General features: G+C 29.8%; 2 protein-coding genes across 2 annotated transcripts in view; both read right to left on the bottom strand.

The window, feature by feature from the left end:
• LOC145269814 (uncharacterized) overlaps positions 1–20,663 on the bottom strand; it is a 211,995-nt gene that overhangs the window by 26,580 nt on the left and 164,752 nt on the right. The gene's annotated exons all lie outside the window — the stretch shown is intronic.
• LOC145269810 (uncharacterized) lies at positions 7,152–9,066 on the bottom strand. The gene has a single exon (XM_080125524.1). It carries the CDS (start codon positions 8,932–8,934, stop codon positions 7,288–7,290), a length of 1,647 nt encoding a protein of 548 aa, XP_079981650.1. The 5' UTR covers positions 8,935–9,066; the 3' UTR covers positions 7,152–7,287.

Here is a 20,663-nt window from a genome sequence, read left to right on the forward strand (position 1 = left end):
ACTTCTATTTATACGTAGAAATACGTGCTCCCGCATACCAAGACGGTCGCCAGCAAAAACGTAAGAAATGACCTTGATTAATATCTGGAAAACTACTTATTTGCAGAAAGTTTAAATGCGATATTCACTTTCAGCATGTCCCGAAACCAAAAAGATCATCATTTAAAGAAAAATGTTAAGGTAGAATCCAGGTAAGATTTTCTAAATAAATAAATAAAAGGGCAATCAATGATTGTCTATTATCATCTATTTCCTATGGCGTGGTAATGCATGGCTACCGAGAGTAAGAAGAAGGCCTGTTAACTGAAAAATGTCTGCAGCCAATGTAAGTCAGATTTGTAAGACTGTCAGTATTATATGAGGGTCATTTGAAAAAGTGCAATAAGATATTTTTAAAAAGAAAAAAGAACACAGTTCGATTAATACATAAACTGAACTTTATTCAATATAAAATATATATATTATCAAAGTAAAACTAAGTAATTTTAAAGCAATATTCAATTTAATACTGATAAAACTGAATTATGAATTTACGGAACAAACAATTAAAGAAACACAAATATTTTTTGGCTTTCAGAACAAGATCACAGTGTAATATCTGTTTTAATGCTCCACTTTACCTTTCTGCCCTCGGTCGGTGAAAGAGAAATATTTCATGACTGAGATTACTTTTGTTCCTACCCAGAGTGCCCCTTATAAGGAAGCTGGATTTTGCCCACAAGATTATATGTTGAAATATTTAAATAACTATTAATTTAAATACAGAAATTATATTTAAAGTTTTAGTTTTCTGTTCTTCTATGTCCATTTTTTCCATGTTTTTCATCAAAATGTGTAGCGTATTAGTTGTCTCACAGACCATCATCAGTGATCGTTCACTGGCAGTAACCTGTGGTGTTTCCTGGAGACCAAGTGACAAGAAATTTCCCCAGATTTCGAGTGTTCTCTACCTCTTGACCACTTGTGCAGATGACTGCATGTTATCGCAAAAGCCGTTGTCACTGATTTCTTGTTGGCATCGGCCATTAGTGTTTCCTGGGGTTTGGATGACAAAATGCCTCCCTAAGGTACCAGATTTGAACGGCACACTTCCAATGGAGATTTGGTCAGTACTCTCACCTCGGTCTTTCCATCCTCCCTGAGCCTTCATAACTAGTTGGTGTGGTATGGCGACAGTCGATGTCATCTACACCAGTTTTTATTATTATTATTATTATTATTATTATTATTATTATTATTATTATTGTAATAATACGGGTGCTTGTGCAGTGTACGCACATGTATTTTAAATATCATTTTCAAGTTAGATTAAATTTTGGGTTTGTATTACCGTACACATAGAATCGAAAAAGTTGTCCAAAAGCAAATATATAACAAATAAATGTTATCACAGTCAAGATAAGTTACTCTTCTACCTATCTGAAAAGGTTTTTAGTGGTTTTACCACTTTAAAACGTGTAATCGCTTCGAAAATCATACAATGTTTATCGATATATTTTATTTGTTATATATTTGTTTTTTTGCCAACTTTTTCGAATCTATGTGTATAGTAAAACAAACCCGTCATGTAAATTCTGTACAGTTAAAATGTTATAAAAACAAACACTTGAAGTTTTAAATATATTTAAAAGAAATAAATTACGCCCGGTGCTAAAATATTGATAATTCACCGATCGTAAAAAAAGAAAGAAAAAAAACTGCCGTGAAAAATGCTAACTTTAAAATATTTGAAAATACTCAGTGAAAGTTTTATTTATTATTAAAAGAACGGACTTTTTCAGTCCGTTCTTTTAATAATAAATAAAACTTTATATCCCAATAAATACTACATATAAACATACATAGAAATAAAACATATATAGAAATAAAACATTATATAAAAATTATTTGTTTTGCAGTAAAAAAAACAACAAAAATAAATAAAATAAAATATTCGACTTTCTCCGATAAGAATAAAAATTCAAAGACGAATTTCACTTACGATATTTTGATTAAAATTATCCCAAATGTGCAATTATAATAATTATTATCCGAATGGAGAATTGTTCTTTCTCTTTAGAACATACATGGACAACCGGTAACACATATTGGTAGCCATATTTTGTTAATGCCTCTTATCATGACCACGTGGTTGAATACCGGAAGCTATCTATACTTCCAACTTAATCAGGAAGTGACGTTTCGCTGTCATATGCATCAGCCTCCTTTCTCGGTAGCTACCGGTAATGGCTCGAGTAAGTTAATATGCGTGATCGCCCATAATTTTTGACAATGAAAAAATATTTTGTAATTTAACACAACAAAGCTAAAAATATAAAAATAAAATCACAATAAAATGAAAAAAAAAATGAAATCATAAAATAAAATCAAAAACATATTTCAATTTTCTGCGCAATTGCTTCTCCGGTCGCCATCTTAAAATGTTGACTTCCACCCGTCAAACATGTCTCGTTTAAATTAACTCATCTTATAATCGTTTCTTTGTTAAAAACAGATTGCCAAACAAAAAGTATTTATTAATTTAATTGCTTTTGAAGCTCTTTTTTTAATTACATTATGATTCCCTTTGTTTGACTACAGGGGCGCGTCCAAACCATTATGATTGCCTTTGTTTTAATAGAAAAATGAGTCAACATTCCATGATTCATATAAACGAAGAATGGTACCATAGAAATCACTTGGGTTTTTATTGTTTACTTTTGTTTTTAAAGTTATTTCTTTTTTTCAAGTGCTTTAAAAATTATTTTTATATTAAAAACATCGCAATTACCTAACATATTATTACGTACACTAACATTATCCCTAACGGCCCAAAATACATGAATGGGAATGAAAAAAAACGGTTTTCAATTTGATTCAGTTAAAATAAAACCTTAAACCCCCGCTACTAAAAACATCACAAGAAGATATTAAAGATGTGAAGTTTGGTCAAGATCTGTTTCTTCTTTAATTGGACTTTTTAGATTATCGATTCTTGATACTCATTGACGGCGTTCTGATTCAAAACCTATCTAAGATCACTCCCAGATACAAACATTGCATTTGTTGAAAATTTTGAAAAAAAACTCGATTTAGTTGTTTCAGAATTCATACTCAAAGTATTGACAATCACACACAAAGTTTCAGCACTGAATAAGAATATACCTGCTTTGTTGGTGTGCTTTGTGTAGTTTTTGCTTTATACTGGACATAGACACACAGACAACTTGCAAAAACATGATTCTATTGGACAAACGTATTATTTAGGATCTCTACAATGTGGGAGTTGGATTTTTCTACTTGTCACATTAGTTGGAAGTTGTATGTTTTAAGATTGAAAAGTTTAAGCATCCAGCAGTAAAATCCGTGAAAACGATGACTGTGCTATATCAAAAGCATCAAGTTTTTTTGTTATAAATATTTCATTATTGGAGCCAAGACCTCAAGCACATTGGTTTAGAGTTACGTTCTGATTGCGATCATCACAGAATAAAATTTAATATTTTAGCAGATATGTTAATAAGACAGATCGCATGGTAGTTGCTGCATTTAAATTAAAAAAGGTACCAGTTTTTAGGGAAGAATTGCAGGCTCAAAAACCCAGGGAATAAAGTGATGCAGTTTAGACGCTAGTAAAATAGCTAGGAACATTAACTTGGACTTCAGATTTGTTAGTTTTTACACTTTTGATTAAAACCTCATATTTTGCGAGATTCATAAGTTATTGGATTGACATTGTCATTATTGATGAGAAGTTTTGTAATATTTTCAATAACAGAGTAAAATTATTTTATAAGTACATGGAGATGGTTATATGAAAGTTGTGTGTTTATATGTGCCCTTTCTATCGCTGTCTTGCATTGCCGTTTCATGACAAGCTGTCGATCACACACACACACACACACACACACACACACATATATATATATATATATATATATATATATATATATATATATATATATACACACACGCAGATAGAGATGGATGAGACAAAAGAAAAAACAAAACAAAAACTAATTACATTCAAAATTTATTTCAACCTTCTTTTACACTTTTGATCAAAACTTCATATTTTGCAAAATTCATAAGTTATTCGATTGACATTATTATTATTGATGAGAAGTGTTGTAATATTTTCAATAACAAAATAAAATTATTTTATATGAACATGCAGATCGTTAGATGAAATTTGTGTACATGGATAGATAGATATATAGATAGATGAGACAAAAGAAAAAAACTGAACACAAACTGACTAATTACATTATAAATTTATTTCAACCCTCCCAGGCTTTTTCAAATGAGGAGAGCGAGTAGAGTTAGAATCATGCAAAGATTAGACTAAGCTTGTGTTATGTTTATCTTTAAACTGTTATGTATTATGTCTGCTGTTTCACTCAGCTCTCCCACTTAAGATTAAGAAATTGTTGCATTCTCTAGACATCTTTTATATGAAAACATAGAATTTAATGCAATTACATGAAATTATATAAGTAACAATTGATGAGAGTAAAATAAAATCATTTATTCTAGAAAATATAAAATAAAATTTTATAAAGATGCATGAAATAATATATTTTATGTCTCATATCCTTTTATTTTATTCTATGTATGAGGGGATCAAATAAAAATCGAAAAATTCATTAAACAGAGATTTCTCATGCTAATAAAAAGCTCAACATATGAGATGGAGCTTAGACACACCAAGAAAAACTGACAGCACAAATATGCTAGTGAATATAGATTTAATAATAATCAATTCGATAAAGTAAATAGGGTTGGGTATAAATGCTTTTATATATATTATGTTGTTGCAAAAATAATGTCAATTTGTACGTTCAAACTCTGTCAAAAAACGGTATTAATTTTGCACCAAGATTAATAGATATTTCAAAACCTAATGCTTCCTGTCAGAAAAGGAAATGAGGTGCGTTAAATAACAAATAAGAAATGTGACATTTAGCAATTGACAATCAGGAAAATGGCATATGGGAAATCTTGGTTAGAGGGCAAATAGTGTAAAGTTGAAGTAGGAGAGACTTGGTAGTTATTTCAATGAAGGTGGTATAAACCAAACTGAAGCAATTACATAATGGATATACACGACCTGCAATAGGATCAGGGTGTTGCCATGAATCTATTTTAGTTATATATTTTACTTGCTGCATTGGATCATCATTTGTTTGCATAAGACTTTTTCCCGTATGTCTTCTAGAGTAACTTCTTATTGCTTATGAAGACTTTCCCCCATATGATCATAGAGACATTCCCATGTGTCTTTTTAAAATTCTGTGTATTGTCATTTTTGGGGTAACTTCTTATTTATTATGAAGATTTTTCTCCGTATGTGTTCCGAGGTGTCTTTTTTAACCTGAATGATATACATATGATATTTCAGACACGCCTAAAGAAAAAGTTTCTCTCCGGTGTTTATTCTCAATGTAAATTAGCTGAAGAATAATTGGAAAAGATGATGACCACGAACTTTGTGATAAAGATCTTAAAATTCTAGTTTCTTTTAATGCCACACATGAAACTCTGGTATTTGGTGATATTATCCCTTTGTCACGTAGTTAATAGTGTTAGTGTTAACTGTTCTTATATTTTTAACAATTAAAAATTAAAATGTAATTGCTTTACCACACAAATAACGGCTGTCATCACAAATAAAAATGCACGTTTCCTGGTGTTAATATTCCAGTAAACTCCTATTTCACTTTTTAGTAAAAGTTATTAAAATAATTTTTCTTTCCTCAATTAAACATTTAAATGTGTTATAGTATACATAAACTGTACTCTATTTATCTTACTGGATTCCAGGACAAGAATTTCTATCTTGTCTGGTGGAGTGGCCTCTTTCATAGTGATACTTAAGATAATACAACTTGGAGAAAATGTGTTTCCGCATCAGATTGATTTGTAAACGTATTGACACACACTTCACAAGAATTATGTATTTCCCACACTTTACCTGAAAATGCTTTTTCTTCGGGAGTTGCAAATGTTTTATCACAGTGTGTTCTTAGCATGTGTTTCATAGCATCAGATTGTAATGTAAATGCATTTGAACATACTTCACATACTGTTATCTTATGAGTTGTAAATTATATATAACAGTGTTGGTTACGTTTTATCAAATACTTTATAAAAATGCGTTTTTCTCCAATGCGTTCACATGTATATTTTAACGGTAATATTTGTTACAGATGATTTAGCAAACACATAAAAAAATTTCTCAGCATGAGATTTTTGTCTAAATGTTTTTCCATATTTCTAATAAATAATTTTTCCTCACCTTTTTATTTACTTTGGCTAGTTTTAAGAGATTAAGGGGTTCAGTCCTGGAGATAATACTTGATTTTATTAGAATTTTAATTCATATCTTGTTTTATTTTTAGAATTTTAGTTGTGATCCCCATGGCTACAATCTGTATTTTATGCCATCTTCGTTTTCCAGGGATTGTTTCCAGGTATTTCTTTAGAATTTTTCAATCGATCAGTTGCTTCTGTCAGAACTGGTGTAATGTTGATTTCTTTAAAAGATTATATCGTTTTTAAATCATTATTTAAGTCCTAATATTTTGTTGTCTTTCCCCGTTCAGCTCTATTAAAGCCATAATCATTTGGGATAGTGAGATTGATAATGAGTGCTGTTCTTTCGGGCTTGTTCCATATTACAATGTCAGAATAGATATTCTTGTCTTTTATGTATCTGCATGTATGTCTTTTTTTATAGAACACTGTTACTTTTCTGTTTGATGTTATGGGTAATGTTTCATGATCCCTGACGTTTCACAGTCTGCCAAGCTGTATCTCTCCATATATTTTTCAATGAAGGTATTTACATACTTTGTTGGTGGAGACAGTGTAAAGGTCAAATGCCAATAAGGTAGACACACTCAGATAGGCTCTTAATTGATGATCGGTAGAATCTACACTGATTATTTGTTTGTAGGTCAGCCATTTTTAAAATCCATTTGTGAGTAAGCTCTGATCTTGACTGGCTACAATGAGTCTTTCCTCATCATACAGTAGTCTTCCACTCTTGAGCTATTGGAGTGAATCATCCATGTCTATATACTCCTGGTTAACTTCCCTGCACTCTTATCTTGATTCTACCATTTTTCCTTTCTGTTATCTTTATTTATATGTACTCCATTGCGTTCATTCTTTAAATATATGTTGCTGGTTCATGATATACTGCAGCAGTATTCTCCAGTATGACGACCGTGTGTGTTCTCATGTGTAATTTTAAGTTAACATTATTTACGAATAATTTATCACACATTTTACAAGAAATAAACGTTACTCGCCGCTATGTATTCTTCGCATGTGTTTCACAGCAAGAGATTGTTTTGTAAATGTTTTTCCACATTCTTCACAAGAATAAGGGGTCTCTTTAGTGTGTATTCGCATGTGTGATGTGACCTCAGCATTGGTTACAAATGTTTTACCACACGTTTTACAAGAAAAACGTTTCTCTCCTGTGTGAATTCTTCGCATGTGTCTTATAGCAGTAGATGATGTAGCAAATGCTTTACCACACACTTCACAAGAAAATGGTTTCTCTCCAGTGTGTGTTCTCATGTGTGATTTTAACATGGTAATAGAAGCAAACGCTTTGCCACACACGTCACATGCATAAGGTTTTTCTCCAGTGTGGGTTCTCATGTGGATTTTTGAATGAGTACTTGTTGCAAACATTTTATTACACCCATTACAAGAAAAAGGTTTCCCCCCAGTGTGTTCTCTTCGAATATGCATAGCAACAACCGATTCGTGTGTAAATGCTTTTCCACACACTTTGCATGCATAAGGTTTTTCTCCAGTGTGTGTTCTAACGTGTGATTTTAACTCAGTATTGGTTGGAAATGCTTTATCACAACATTTACATGAAAAAGGTTTCTCTCCAGTGTGTGTTCTTCGCATATGTATCGTAGCATCAGATTTGTTTGTAAATGTTTTTCCACACACTTCACAAGAAAAACGTTTGTCTTTCCTGTGTGTTCTCGTGTGTGGTGTTTCCTCAGCATTGGTTACACATGTTTTTTCATGCATTTTACAGGGAGAAGATTTGTCTCCAATGTGTGTTTTTAGCATGTGTATTGTAACACTAGATTTGTGGTTAAAAGCTTTGTTACACACTTCACATGAATAAGGTTTCTCCTTTGTGTGTGTTCGCATATGTGATGTTACCTCAGCATTGGTTACAAATGTTTTACCACACACTTCACAATTAAAACGTTTGTCTCCAATGTGTATTCTTCGCATGTGTTTCATAGCATTAGATGATGTAGTAAATGCTTTACCACAAACTTTACATGAATAAGGTTTGTTTCCAGTGTGTGTTCTCATGTGTGATTTTAACTCAGTACTAGTTGTCAATGCTTCGTCACACACTTCACATAAATAACGATTCTCCTTAGTGTGTGTTCGCATGTGTGATGTTACCTCAGAATTAGTTACAAACGTTTTACCACACGTTTTACAAGAAAAACGTTTCTCTCCTGTGTGTATTCTTCGCATGTGTCTTATAGCAGTAGATGATGTAGCAAATGCTTTACCACACACTTCACAAGAAAACGGTTTCTCTCCAGTGTGTGTTCTCATGTGTGATTTTATCCCAGTATTAGTTGTAAATGCTTTTCCACACACTTTGCATGCATAAGGTTTTTCTCCAGTGTGTGTTCTAACATGTAATTTTAACTCCGCTTTGGTTGGAAATGCTTTATCACAACATTTACACGAAAAAGGTTTCTCTCCAGTGTGTGTTCTTCGCATATGTATCGTAGCATCAGGTTTGGTTTTAAATGTTTTTCCACACACTTCACAAGAAAAACGTTTGTCTTTTGTGTGTGTTCTCGTGTGTGATGTTTCCTCAGCATTGGTTACAAATGTTTTTTTATGCATTTTACAGGGAGAAGATTTGTCTCCAATGTGTGTTTTTAGCATGTGTATTGTAACACTAGATTTGTGGTTAAATGCTTCACCACACACTTCACAAGAATATAGTTTCTCTCTTTTGTTGTTTAATTTTACTTCAGTCGAAGTTCTAAGAAATTAAGAGGCCCACAACCTGGGGCTAACACTTGAAGTCTATATGAGATACATAGATATTCGAATGTTCCACTTTAGTTATTTACTTCTCAAACACTAAGTTAATAAAGAAGTTGAGAACATAATTTCCCTCTCCCTCATTAACCATTTTCATATATTGTATTATATCTTTTATTTTGGTCTTTTGGTCTTACTAAATTCTAGGACAAGAATTTATCTAGTCTGGTGGAGTATCCAGTTTCGTGCTATTACTTGAGGTAACATCACTTGGAGAAGGTGCACCATTCCTCGTAAAAGATAATGTGGGTTAGGCATAGTGAGGAGATCTTATTTGGCTGTGAATACAAAATGTGATTTTGAATATTTGGTCAGGGTTTACTTCTATGGAAAAAGTATCCTCATGCCAGATTGTTCTGACAACCCCCTGTACAGAGACCTTAGACACTCGAGGGCAGTGTCTAGTAGGCATTCAAGTTTTTCCCCTCTCTCCAGTGTGTGTTCTCATGTGTGATTTTACTCCAGTATTAGTTGTAAATCACAAACTTTACACAAAAAGGTTTCTCTCCAGTGTGTGCATGTGTGTCATAACATGAGATTTGCTTGTAAATGTTATGCCACACAACTTTACAAGAATAACATTTCTATTCCATGTCTGTTCTCATGTGCGCCTTACTACATAATTATTTAAAGATGCCATAAAGTTTACTTCACAAAAATGAAGTTTATGTCCCATGTGTTTTGCCAAGTGGCTTTCAAACGATGAGTTAAAAATATTGAACCACAAACTTTACAAAATAATATTTCCATTCCATCTGCATGTGGTCTATAATTTTTTTAAAATGCTTTGCCACACACTTTGCAAGAATAAGGTTTCTTTGTTGCTTTAGGATTGTTTGAAGATGCCTTTTCACACTTTTATTTTTTTCAGTAGTTTTTGTAAGAGAAATACCGAAAACATTTAACACATTTCTCAACAGTTTTCGTTTAAATTTTGCGATTTATAATTTATAATCGTGAACTTTTTTGTTTATATTTTGTTAAACTTTGTTAAAACCGCGATAAACAGTGAAAATTTAAAGCTTTACAAGAATAAGTTTCTCTCCAGTGTTTTATGCAAAACTGTTTGAAGGCAAAAATAGAATTTGTTAAAAGAATTTATCACACACTAAACTTATTGAAAATGTAAAACGAAGAATTTCACAGTAATATCATTTGTTTTCAATGTTATAAAATGTTTTTGTAAATAAAAATGCAACAAATTTTATGACAAGTTCATTTTCTATAATTATGTTTACTTCAACATATGTTCTTTTGTTTGTTTCATTTCTTCAAGTTGATTCATGAATATTCTTTAATGAAAAAGAAATGATCAACTCAGTTCAGAAGAATAAAATATTTTTAATGTAAGTTTTTTCTCCACTGTTAATTTTACCTGTCAAAAAAGTAAAATTATACAAATGTTATTTAAAAAATAACTGATATGCTTTAAATCAAGTAAAAAACTAAAATGTTCTGATACTATTTAGTAATTATTAAACGTTTAATAATCAAAAAATTATAATCATCAAATCTTCATCAAGTGATTTACTTTCATTAAATAAAATCAAGAAATAATAAAATATTTTTCAACTTAATCATATAGATTGGCCACTGTAACTGTTACCTGTGAATAAAAATAAAATTATACAAATCTACATAAATAATAGCTGATATGCATTAAATCAAGACAAGAAATAAAATCTTCTGATACTATGTAGTGATTATTACACAGCTTAATACTAAAAACCGTATAATCAGCAGCACTTTATTAAATGATTTTCTTGCTCGACAGAAACACAACATCTCAACTCATGTTCAATATTGTATTACTGTAAAATCTGCAACATCATAAGCAAAACTTGCAACCCTGTTAACATGCAATCTCGTTATTACAATGTGTATGCAAAAACTTCAATCGTTCAAACAATTATGATTGTTATGAAAATTGTCATTTGTTGGGGATGCACTCCTATTACAAGGAATAAGAAACTATTCAATGACGTTACTTCCGTCTATGACGTCATTTCCGGGTAACGAGAAGTTGTTTACCAGAGAGTTTATGTATTTTCGTTAATACTTAATTGTTACTGTCTTCTTTGACATTTATACAACCACAAACACCACATAATTAATATTTGTATTCTAGCAAAATCGCGTTTTCATTCTTCATATAAAGATATACTTAATGATTTCATAAAGATTTTTTTAAATCTTAGATTGTAACACTAGCACAAACTTTATATTCTCGCCAGCATGTTGGTTATGACGTCTAGGTTAAAAATTGCTCATAGTAATTTCTACAAAAGAGTGTGATACAGAATCTGTATGTTCGTTTCATTTATTAATAAAAACAAATCAAATAAAAGAATATGTGTTTTTTCATAATAAATCAAATAAAGGGAATGACGTCACCAACATTTACATAGTTTTTCATATTCATAAAATTCCTTGTTTTATTTTATATTCTTATAAGCACACTTCACTGCAGATGCTAATGTGAGAGACGAAAAAATGACTACAAGAGCAAATAAAAAGAAAACCACAAAAACAACAATGACGTCTGTGGTTGTTGAGTGGCAGCACATGGTTATCACATAGTCAAAATGTAAACATCTATTGCTAGTCGCTCGCTCCTGGAAAGGGTTCAAAAGAGAGTCGCCAACCTGATAGGTCCTGAACTGTCATCTAAGCTTCAGCCTGTGTCTCACGGACGAAATGTTGCATCTCTCTGCCTGTTCTACAAGTATTTTAATGGCGAATGCTCTGACGAACTGCAAGCACTTATATCCCCTAGATATAAATACTCCTGACAAACCCAACAGGTAGCTACATGCCACCACTACACAGTAGAGATCCCTAGATGTAAGAAAGCTTCTACTCTAGTAGTTTCTTCCCCAGAACTACTAGACTTTGAAAATGCAGTGATAATGGTAGAAATCGCCCTAAATTCTAGACCCAAAACTGAAGAGCCAGTGCTCAAACAACGAGATATTATAAAAAGGTTGACTGGGAAGCCATCAGAGATCTTATCAGAGATACTCCATGGGGAAATATTTTTTCTCTTCCTGCTGAACAGTGCGCAAATGAAACCACTGAATGGTTCAAAACAGCAATGGAAGCACATGTTCCCATGCGCAAATTTTATAGCAAGCCCCACTCTCCCCAATGGTTTACTTCAGCTTGCGCAACTGCCATTGCTCAAAGGCAGCATGCATACCGCAGATTTTACCGACATAAGTCCAGTTCAAACAAACAGAAGTATATAGAAGCTAGAAGTAACGTTAAGAAAGAAATAGCGACAGCTAAGAGAGAATTTACTGAAACCACTAAAAATGCATCGAAGCACAAAAATTAGGAAATCGTGACTTCTGGAAAATCTACAACAGTGTAGTAAATAATGGGCAATCAACAATTCCCCCGCTAACCAACAATCACGAGGTTGTTTGCTCAGCAACCGACAAGGCTAATATGCTTGCCAGCCAGTTTGCCTCGAACTCCACACTGGACCCTACCAACTACCCCCTGCCTGACTTTCCTTTGCAGACAGACGCCACGCAAGACGATCTAAAAATCACCCCTGCTCAGGTACACGCTATCATAAAAAACCTTGACACTTCAAAAGCGTGTGGACCTGATCTCATCCCAGCTGTGTTATTAAGAAAGTGCTCAGCACGAGTAACCCCAGTTCTCTCCAAAATCTACAACAAATGCCTTAATGTATCTTGCTTTCCGGGCTGTTGGAAAACTGCTAATGTGGTACTAATATTCAAGAACTCTGGCGAAAGAACTGACCCATCAAATTATTGCCCTATTAGCTTCCTCCCACTTTTCGCCAAAATATTTGAGACCATAATTAACCAGGCTCTAGTCCGGTACCTTACAGATGCTAAACTTCTGACTGACAAACAATATAAATTTAGACATACCCCCTCCACAGCTGACCTCCTCACTGTAATCTCTGAACATATATACCATTCACTGGACAAAGCGGGGAAGGGCAGAGCGGTAGCTCTAGATATATCTAAGGTTTTTGACAGGGTATGGCACAATGGTCTCATCAGGAAAATTAAATCATACGGTATCACTGGTAGAATACTTAACATAATTAGGTCCTTCTTAGATAAGAGAAAACTCCAGGTTGTCTTCAACGGTTGTACGTCTAAACAGTGGGATAAAATGCAAGAGTGCCTCAGGGGTCTATCCTGTGACCTCTATTGTTCCTAATATTTATTAATGACCTCCCCGACAGAACTGCCTCTGAGATGGGTATATATGCTGATGATACTACACTCTATAACAGGCATGAGAGGAAAACAAATAAACACATATCTAAAGAAATGGCAAAAACACTAAAGGATGACCTCCAATCTGTAGTGGAATGGGGACATAAATGGATGGTCACATTCAATGCTACCAAGACTAAACTGGTTTCCTTCAATAATTACAAGAAACCTTCTCTGCCACCAATAGCAATGGCCAGTGACTCCCTGTCCGAAAGTACATCTTTCAAACTGCTTGGCCTAACGTTCACAGGAAACATGAGTTGGAACAATTATATTGAAAACATTGCCAGGGCCGCTGCAAAAAAAGGTAGGCTCTCTCTACCGTGCTAGAAAACTACTGACACCTGAAAGTATCCTGTACCTCTACAAGGCCACCATTCGCCCATGTATGGAGTATTGTTGTCACATTTGGGCTGGTGCATCTGCTACTAGTCTCTCGCTCCTAGACAAGGTTAAAAAAGAGTCGCCAATCTGATAGGCCCTGAACTGGCATCTAAGCTTCAGTCTCTGTCCCATCGACGAAACGTTGCATCCCTCTGCCTGTTCTACAAGTACTTTAATGGTGAATGCTCTGACAAACTGCAGACACTTGTGCCCCCATGACGTAGACACCTCGACAAACCCGACAGGCAGCTTAATCCCATCCCCACACAGTAGAGATCCCTAGATGCAAAAGATCTTTCTACTCCAGTAGTTTCTTCCCCAGAACCGCTAGACTCTTTGCTTCCCCAACTGTACTGACCTACAGAAGTTCAAGTACAACATGAACCGACATCTTGCTGCCCAAATCCCAACATAGCGACCCCGTAGTTGCTGCCCCTGATAGTAGCCCCTTACACCAAAGTGGCAATGCGCCTTGTTTGGGGTGAAAAAGTAATAAAAAAAAATAAAAAATAAAAAAAATTCCCTTTCGGGTCCCTGCTTCCCTACCTGTACTGAAATGCAAAAGTTTGTGTAACGTGAACCAGAATCTTGCTGCCCAACTCCCTACATAGTACCCCAATGGCTCATGTCCCTGATAGTCGCCCTCTACACCAAAGTGGCAATGTGCCTTGTTAGGGGTGAAAATGTAATAGAAAAAAACTAATCATAAATGGATGAAGAAAAAAATGAACAAACGAGAAGAGTAAATAACTGTTATATTCAGAGTTATCCGCCTTGGCTGATAAATATGCTCTTAACTTAATACTGGCATAACACTATTTTTCTCTTTTTTACTATTTTATTTAGATAGAAACTAATGGGGTTAAGCCACAACTATTGTAATAGATGGCCTATTAACTAATGTAATTTTGTCTGCTGACGTCATGAATCTTAGTCCAGTGAAATCTGATCACGTGTCCCACTTCTTAACGGGAAGTGGGTATATATATTTTTTGTTAAATTTGCAACATGCTTGCATGATGCATCGTTCCAAACTTAATATTGGCAAAACACACTTATTTTTATCTTCTTTATTTCTTTTATTTACAGATAGAAACTAATGGGAAGTCAAGCACGCAAGATAGTTATTCAGCAAGGTCGGTTTAAATCTACATCTAGACTTACGAGATTGTCCATACATATTGTTTGTCAAGAAGATGGCGATATGTCTTGCAGAGAGGAGGGTATCAATAACACTATTTTTAGGGTAACTGTGACACAGTTTCCATTCATGTCCAGTAAGCGTACTTTGGCGTCTCCTCTTTTTAATACTATGCCACTGGTTTTTATTCTATCCACTAACTCTATAGAGTTGTTATCTGAATGGAACCTGGGGTCGAATTTTTTAAAATTTCATTTCATCTATAATGATATAGTAGGTAGCCCCTGCATCGATTAGTAAGTTCGTGTGTGATATCGCCTTTCATGTGTAGTAGTCCTTCATTTTGAATGCAAATGTATTTTCTTTGCTATCTGCGTTTTTTTCATGGTATCCCTTCGTTTTTATCAACAAGACTCTCTCTTTTAGTAGTGCTTTTACAGCAGTTACACCAAGTTTTAAAACACCGATTAATGTGGAATTTGAGTCGGGTGTTCTTCTGGTTTACCAAATGTTAATTCTTATTTCATTTATAAAATATTGTTATTTATAAAAAAATAAAAAAAAAGTTGTTAGTGATTGTTTGAGTTCTATGCACTCACACTCATCTAAATATAAAAAAAATAAAGATTAATAATAATAATAATAAAAAAGAGTCTGAAATTGGTTAAATAAAATGGGTTTTAATTGAAAATAAATATTGATAGATTTCAAAAATAAAGCCTAAAGATTTAATAGAATTAAAAACCGGGCTTTTAACAAATCTGGATTTATTATACTACTGGTCCACCATACACTCGAAAAAAAAGTGTTTAATAGCAGCACAGACAAGCCATAACAAAAGAATACCGACGCTTTTGTTTATCCCTATTCTAGATTTTTTTTAAGTGTTTTAATCTGAACTCCGTAAAAAAATGTCTAAACCTCATTTAAACAATAGAAGGTTATTTTAAGATTATAAAATAAAATATTCAAATTCCAAACACTGTAGTTTTTTGTTTTTTTTCGATAAATTTGTGATCAATTCTTGTTACATGACAAATAATATCGTAAAAGTCATAAAATTACTTACTGCTTTTGTCCAGATTTTTCTTCTTTCCAATGTTGTTTTTGATTTACAGAAAGAAATTCATTTTCGATATCTAGATCAATTACTTTTTCTGTATTTAGATCATAAATTAATTTTTGGGTTAACCAAAGCAAAGCACATCGTATCGACCAAATTGAAAACGACTTTTTTCTTTAACAAAATTACCTCCCTTTATTATCGCTCTTCTATTTTGTTAGATTTTTTTTAATTTCACATCTGGTCAACCAAGTTTTTAGAAGAATACCGACTTTTCCCATTCATCAATTGTGCACGAAATTGTTTAAATGTACGAAAATCGTAATTTTAATTTTTTATAACTCTGAAAAAAAAAAAAAAAGAAAATGACGCCGCTTAAAAAAAAACTCTTTAAAAGCAATGTTGTAATGCAATTAGTTCAATATTTATGCATTTTAGGTACCGCCAAAAATGGCCGAAAAATGAAGTTGTTGTTGTTTTAAAACGAAATTACATTTATTAAAATCCATTATTTCTGAGTAACTTTTTTTTCCAGAATGATAAAACCCTGAATTTTATCATATAGAAAACAGAATAATGTAAAACTTTTTCTACTATTTTTAATTAAATTTTAAATGTTAAATTTTCCCAAAAAGTTAACAATTGACATTTTTTTGTCTTGCACAAAAAATGTACATAAATATTTAAAAAAAAAAAAAAAAAGGTTTTTGAAATAATTAATTTATTTATTTGTTGTCTAACTAAGATTTAGGATGATTTTCTATGAGAATATGCAAAAATATTATAATATAAGTACCTGGATTTCAAATAATTCCACTTATTCATATAGGCAACCAGTTATTTCGCGTCGATCTAGAGTCTAGATCGACACTGTTTACGTTTGCATTTAATAAAAAGCAAACTATGGAAGACCAAACAGGCCCCCCAAAAATATTTTTCAGTGACGAAAATTTCAATGTATTATTAAGCTGAGGCTGGCCAGTACCAGATGGGTGACCATTTGTATGAGTTTATTTTTAATGTGTATGTATGTGGGGGGCAGGCTCCCCAAAATGGGGGGGGGCAATTTAAAGCAGAAAAAAAAATTAATTCAGCCCGTTTGGTCCACCGTAGTTGAAAGGCGGTAAACGTTTTCAAACTTGATCGAAAAAATTGATGCTATTTTTAACACAAAGGGCACAATATTTATCGATTTTTTTTTGTGTCGATTCTTCAAAGCATGCCCTGTTTAATGATGGTCATGCATTATTCGGCTCGCTAAAAAAAAATTGTTAATTTATTTATCAAAAATTTTAAAATGGCATTTTTCGTATAAATATTAAAAATTTTTTTTGTTTTGTTTTGCTTAACTTTAATTAATTATTTTACTTAACATATTCACCGAATTTCACACTTCAAAACTCAAAAGCGGGATAATTAAACACAATCAAAGTTCTGATATTAAGACGTCAAAATAAGGTATGCAAACAATTCTTTTTTTTAAATCTATAATTCTGTCCCTTACAACAACACAGTATGTTGTGTTCGGCTTCAGATGATTATTTTAAGCATATTTGTTCCCACTTCAAAACAAGGGGGGGTTTTGTAAGCAAGAATATATATGTATATATATATAAATAGCATTTATGAAAAATAAGTACATTGTTATAAAGTTCACTCTTCTCTTAATAATCGCTGAAAATTTCCTATTGATTGGATAATTACCTGATTTCTGGTAGCTTTTTAAAAAGACGGTCCGTCAAAAAGTACTGACCTGCTCCCCCCCCCGTTTTGGTGGTGCCTAATGCATTTTTATATAAAATTAATTCAATATTAATGTATTTTTATATAAAATTAATTCAATATTAATGTATTTTTATATAAAATTAATTCAATATTAGTGGATTTTATATAAAATTAATTCAATATTAATGCATTATTCTATAAAATTAATTCAATATTAATGCATTTTATATAAAATAAACTCAATATAAATCCATTTTTATATAAAATTTATTCAATATTAATGCATTTTTATATAAATTAATTCAATATTAATGCATTTTATAAAATTAATTAAATATAAATGTATTTTATATAAGATTAATTCAATATTAATCCATTTTTATATAAAATTAATTCAATATTAATGAATTTTTATATAAAATTTATTCAATATTAATGCATTTTTATATACAATTACTTCAACATTAATGCATTTTTATATAAAATTTATTCAATAGTAATGCATTTTTATATAAAAGTAATTCAATATTAATGGATTTTTTATAAAATTAATTCAATATTAATGCAGTTTTATATAAAATTAGTTCAACATTAATGCTTTTTTATATGAAATTTATTCAATAGTAATGCATTTTTATATAAAATTAATTCAATATTAGTGGATTTTCATAAAATTAATTCAATATTAATGCATTGTTATATAAAATTAATTCAATATTAATGCATTTTTATATTAAATTAATTCAATATTAATGCATTTTTATATTAAATTAATTCAATATTAATGTATTTTATATGAAATTATTCAATATTAATGCATTTTTATAAAATTAATTCCATATTAATGCATTTTTATCAAATTAATACAATATTAATGCATTTGTATATAAAATTAATTCGATATTAATGAATTTTTCTATATAATTATTAAATATTAATGCATTTTTATATAAAATTAATTCAATATTAATGCATTTTATTTAAAATTAATTCAATATTAATCCATTTTTATATAAAATTAGCTCAATTTTAATGCATTTTTATATAAAATTAGTTCACTATTAATGCATTTTATATCAAATTAATTCAATATTAATGCATTTTTATATAAAATTAATTCAATATTAATGCATTTTATATAATATTAATTCAATATTAATGCATTTTCATAAAATTTATTCAATATTAATGCATTTTTATATAAAATTAACTCAATATTAATGCATTTTATATAAGATTAATTCAATATTAATGCATTTTATTTAAAATTAATTCAATATTAATGTATTTTTATATAAAATTAACTCAATATTAATGCATTTTATATAAAATGAATTCAATATTAATGCATTATTCTATAAAATTAATTCAATATAAATGCATTTTATATAAAATTAATTCAATATTAATCCATTTTTATATAAAATTTATTAAATATTAATGCATTTTATAAAAAAGTAATTCAATATAAATGCATTTTTATAAAATTAATAGAATATAAATGCATTTTATATAAGATTAATTATATATTAATGCATTTGTATAATAATTAATTCAATATTAATGCATTTTTATATAAGACTTATTCAATATTAATTCATTTTTATATAGAATTAGTTCAACATTCATGAATTTTTATATAAAATTTATTCAATATTAATGGATTTTTTATAAAATTAATTCAATATTAATGCAGTTTTATATAAAATTAGTTCAACATAAATGCATATTTATATAAAATTTATTCAATAGTAATGCATTTTTATATAAAATTAATTCAATATTAGTGGATTTTCATAAAATTAATTCAATATTAATGCATTTTTATATTAAATTAATTAAATATTAATGCATTTTTATAAAATTAATTCCATATTAATGCATTTTTATAAAATTAATTCAATATTAATGCATTTTTATAAAATTCATTCAATATTAATGCATTTTTATCAAATTAATTCAATATTAATGCATTTTTATATATAATAAATTCAATATTAATGTATATTTATATAAAATTAATTAAATATTAATGCATTTTATATAAACTAAATTCGATATTAATGCATTTTTCTATATAATTATTCAATATTAATGCATTGTTATATAAAATTAATTCAATATTAATGCATTTTTATATTAAATTAATAAAATATTAATGCATTTTAAATAAAATTAGCTCAATTTTAATGCATATTTATATTAAATTAGGTCACTATTAATGCATTTTATTTAAAATTAATTCAATATTAATTCATTTTTATATAAAATTAATTCAATATTAATGCATTTTATATAAAATTAATTCAATATTAATGCATTTTATATAAAATTAATTAAATATTAATACATTTTCATAAAATTTATTCAATATTAATGCATTTTATATAAAATTAATTCAATATTAATCCATTTTTATATAAAATTTATTAAATATTAATGCATTTTTATATAAAATTTATTAAATATTAATCCATTTTTATATAAAATTTATTAAATATTAATGCATTTTTATAAAATTAATTGAATATAAATGCATTTTATATAAGATTAATTAAATATTAATGCATTTGTATATAAAATTAATTCGATATTAATGAATTTTTCTATATAATTATTAAATATTAATGCATTTTTATATAAAATTAATTCAATATTAATGCATTTTATTTAAAATTAATTCAATATTAATCCATTTTTATATAAAATTAGCTCAATTTTAATGCATTTTTATATAAAATTAGTTCACTATTAATGCATTTTATATCAAATTAATTCAATATTAATGCATTTTTATATAAAATTAATTCAATATTAATGCATTTTATATAATATTAATTCAATATTAATGCATTTTCATAAAATTTATTCAATATTAATGCATTTTTATATAAAATTAACTCAATATTAATGCATTTTATATAAGATTAATTCAATATTAATGCATTTTATTTAAAATTAATTCAATATTAATGTATTTTTATATAAA

This window comes from Euprymna scolopes, chromosome 45 (assembly GCF_053919585.1).
Source record: "Euprymna scolopes isolate OS-2025 chromosome 45, ASM5391958v1, whole genome shotgun sequence".
Taxonomy (NCBI): Eukaryota; Metazoa; Mollusca; class Cephalopoda; order Sepiida; family Sepiolidae; genus Euprymna; species Euprymna scolopes.

Bases quoted from the DNA above. Each gene is read 5' to 3' on its own strand.
- LOC145269810 (XM_080125524.1), bottom strand. From the start codon at position 8,934: ATGCTAAAAACACACATTGGAGACAAATCTTCTCCCTGTAAAATGCAT.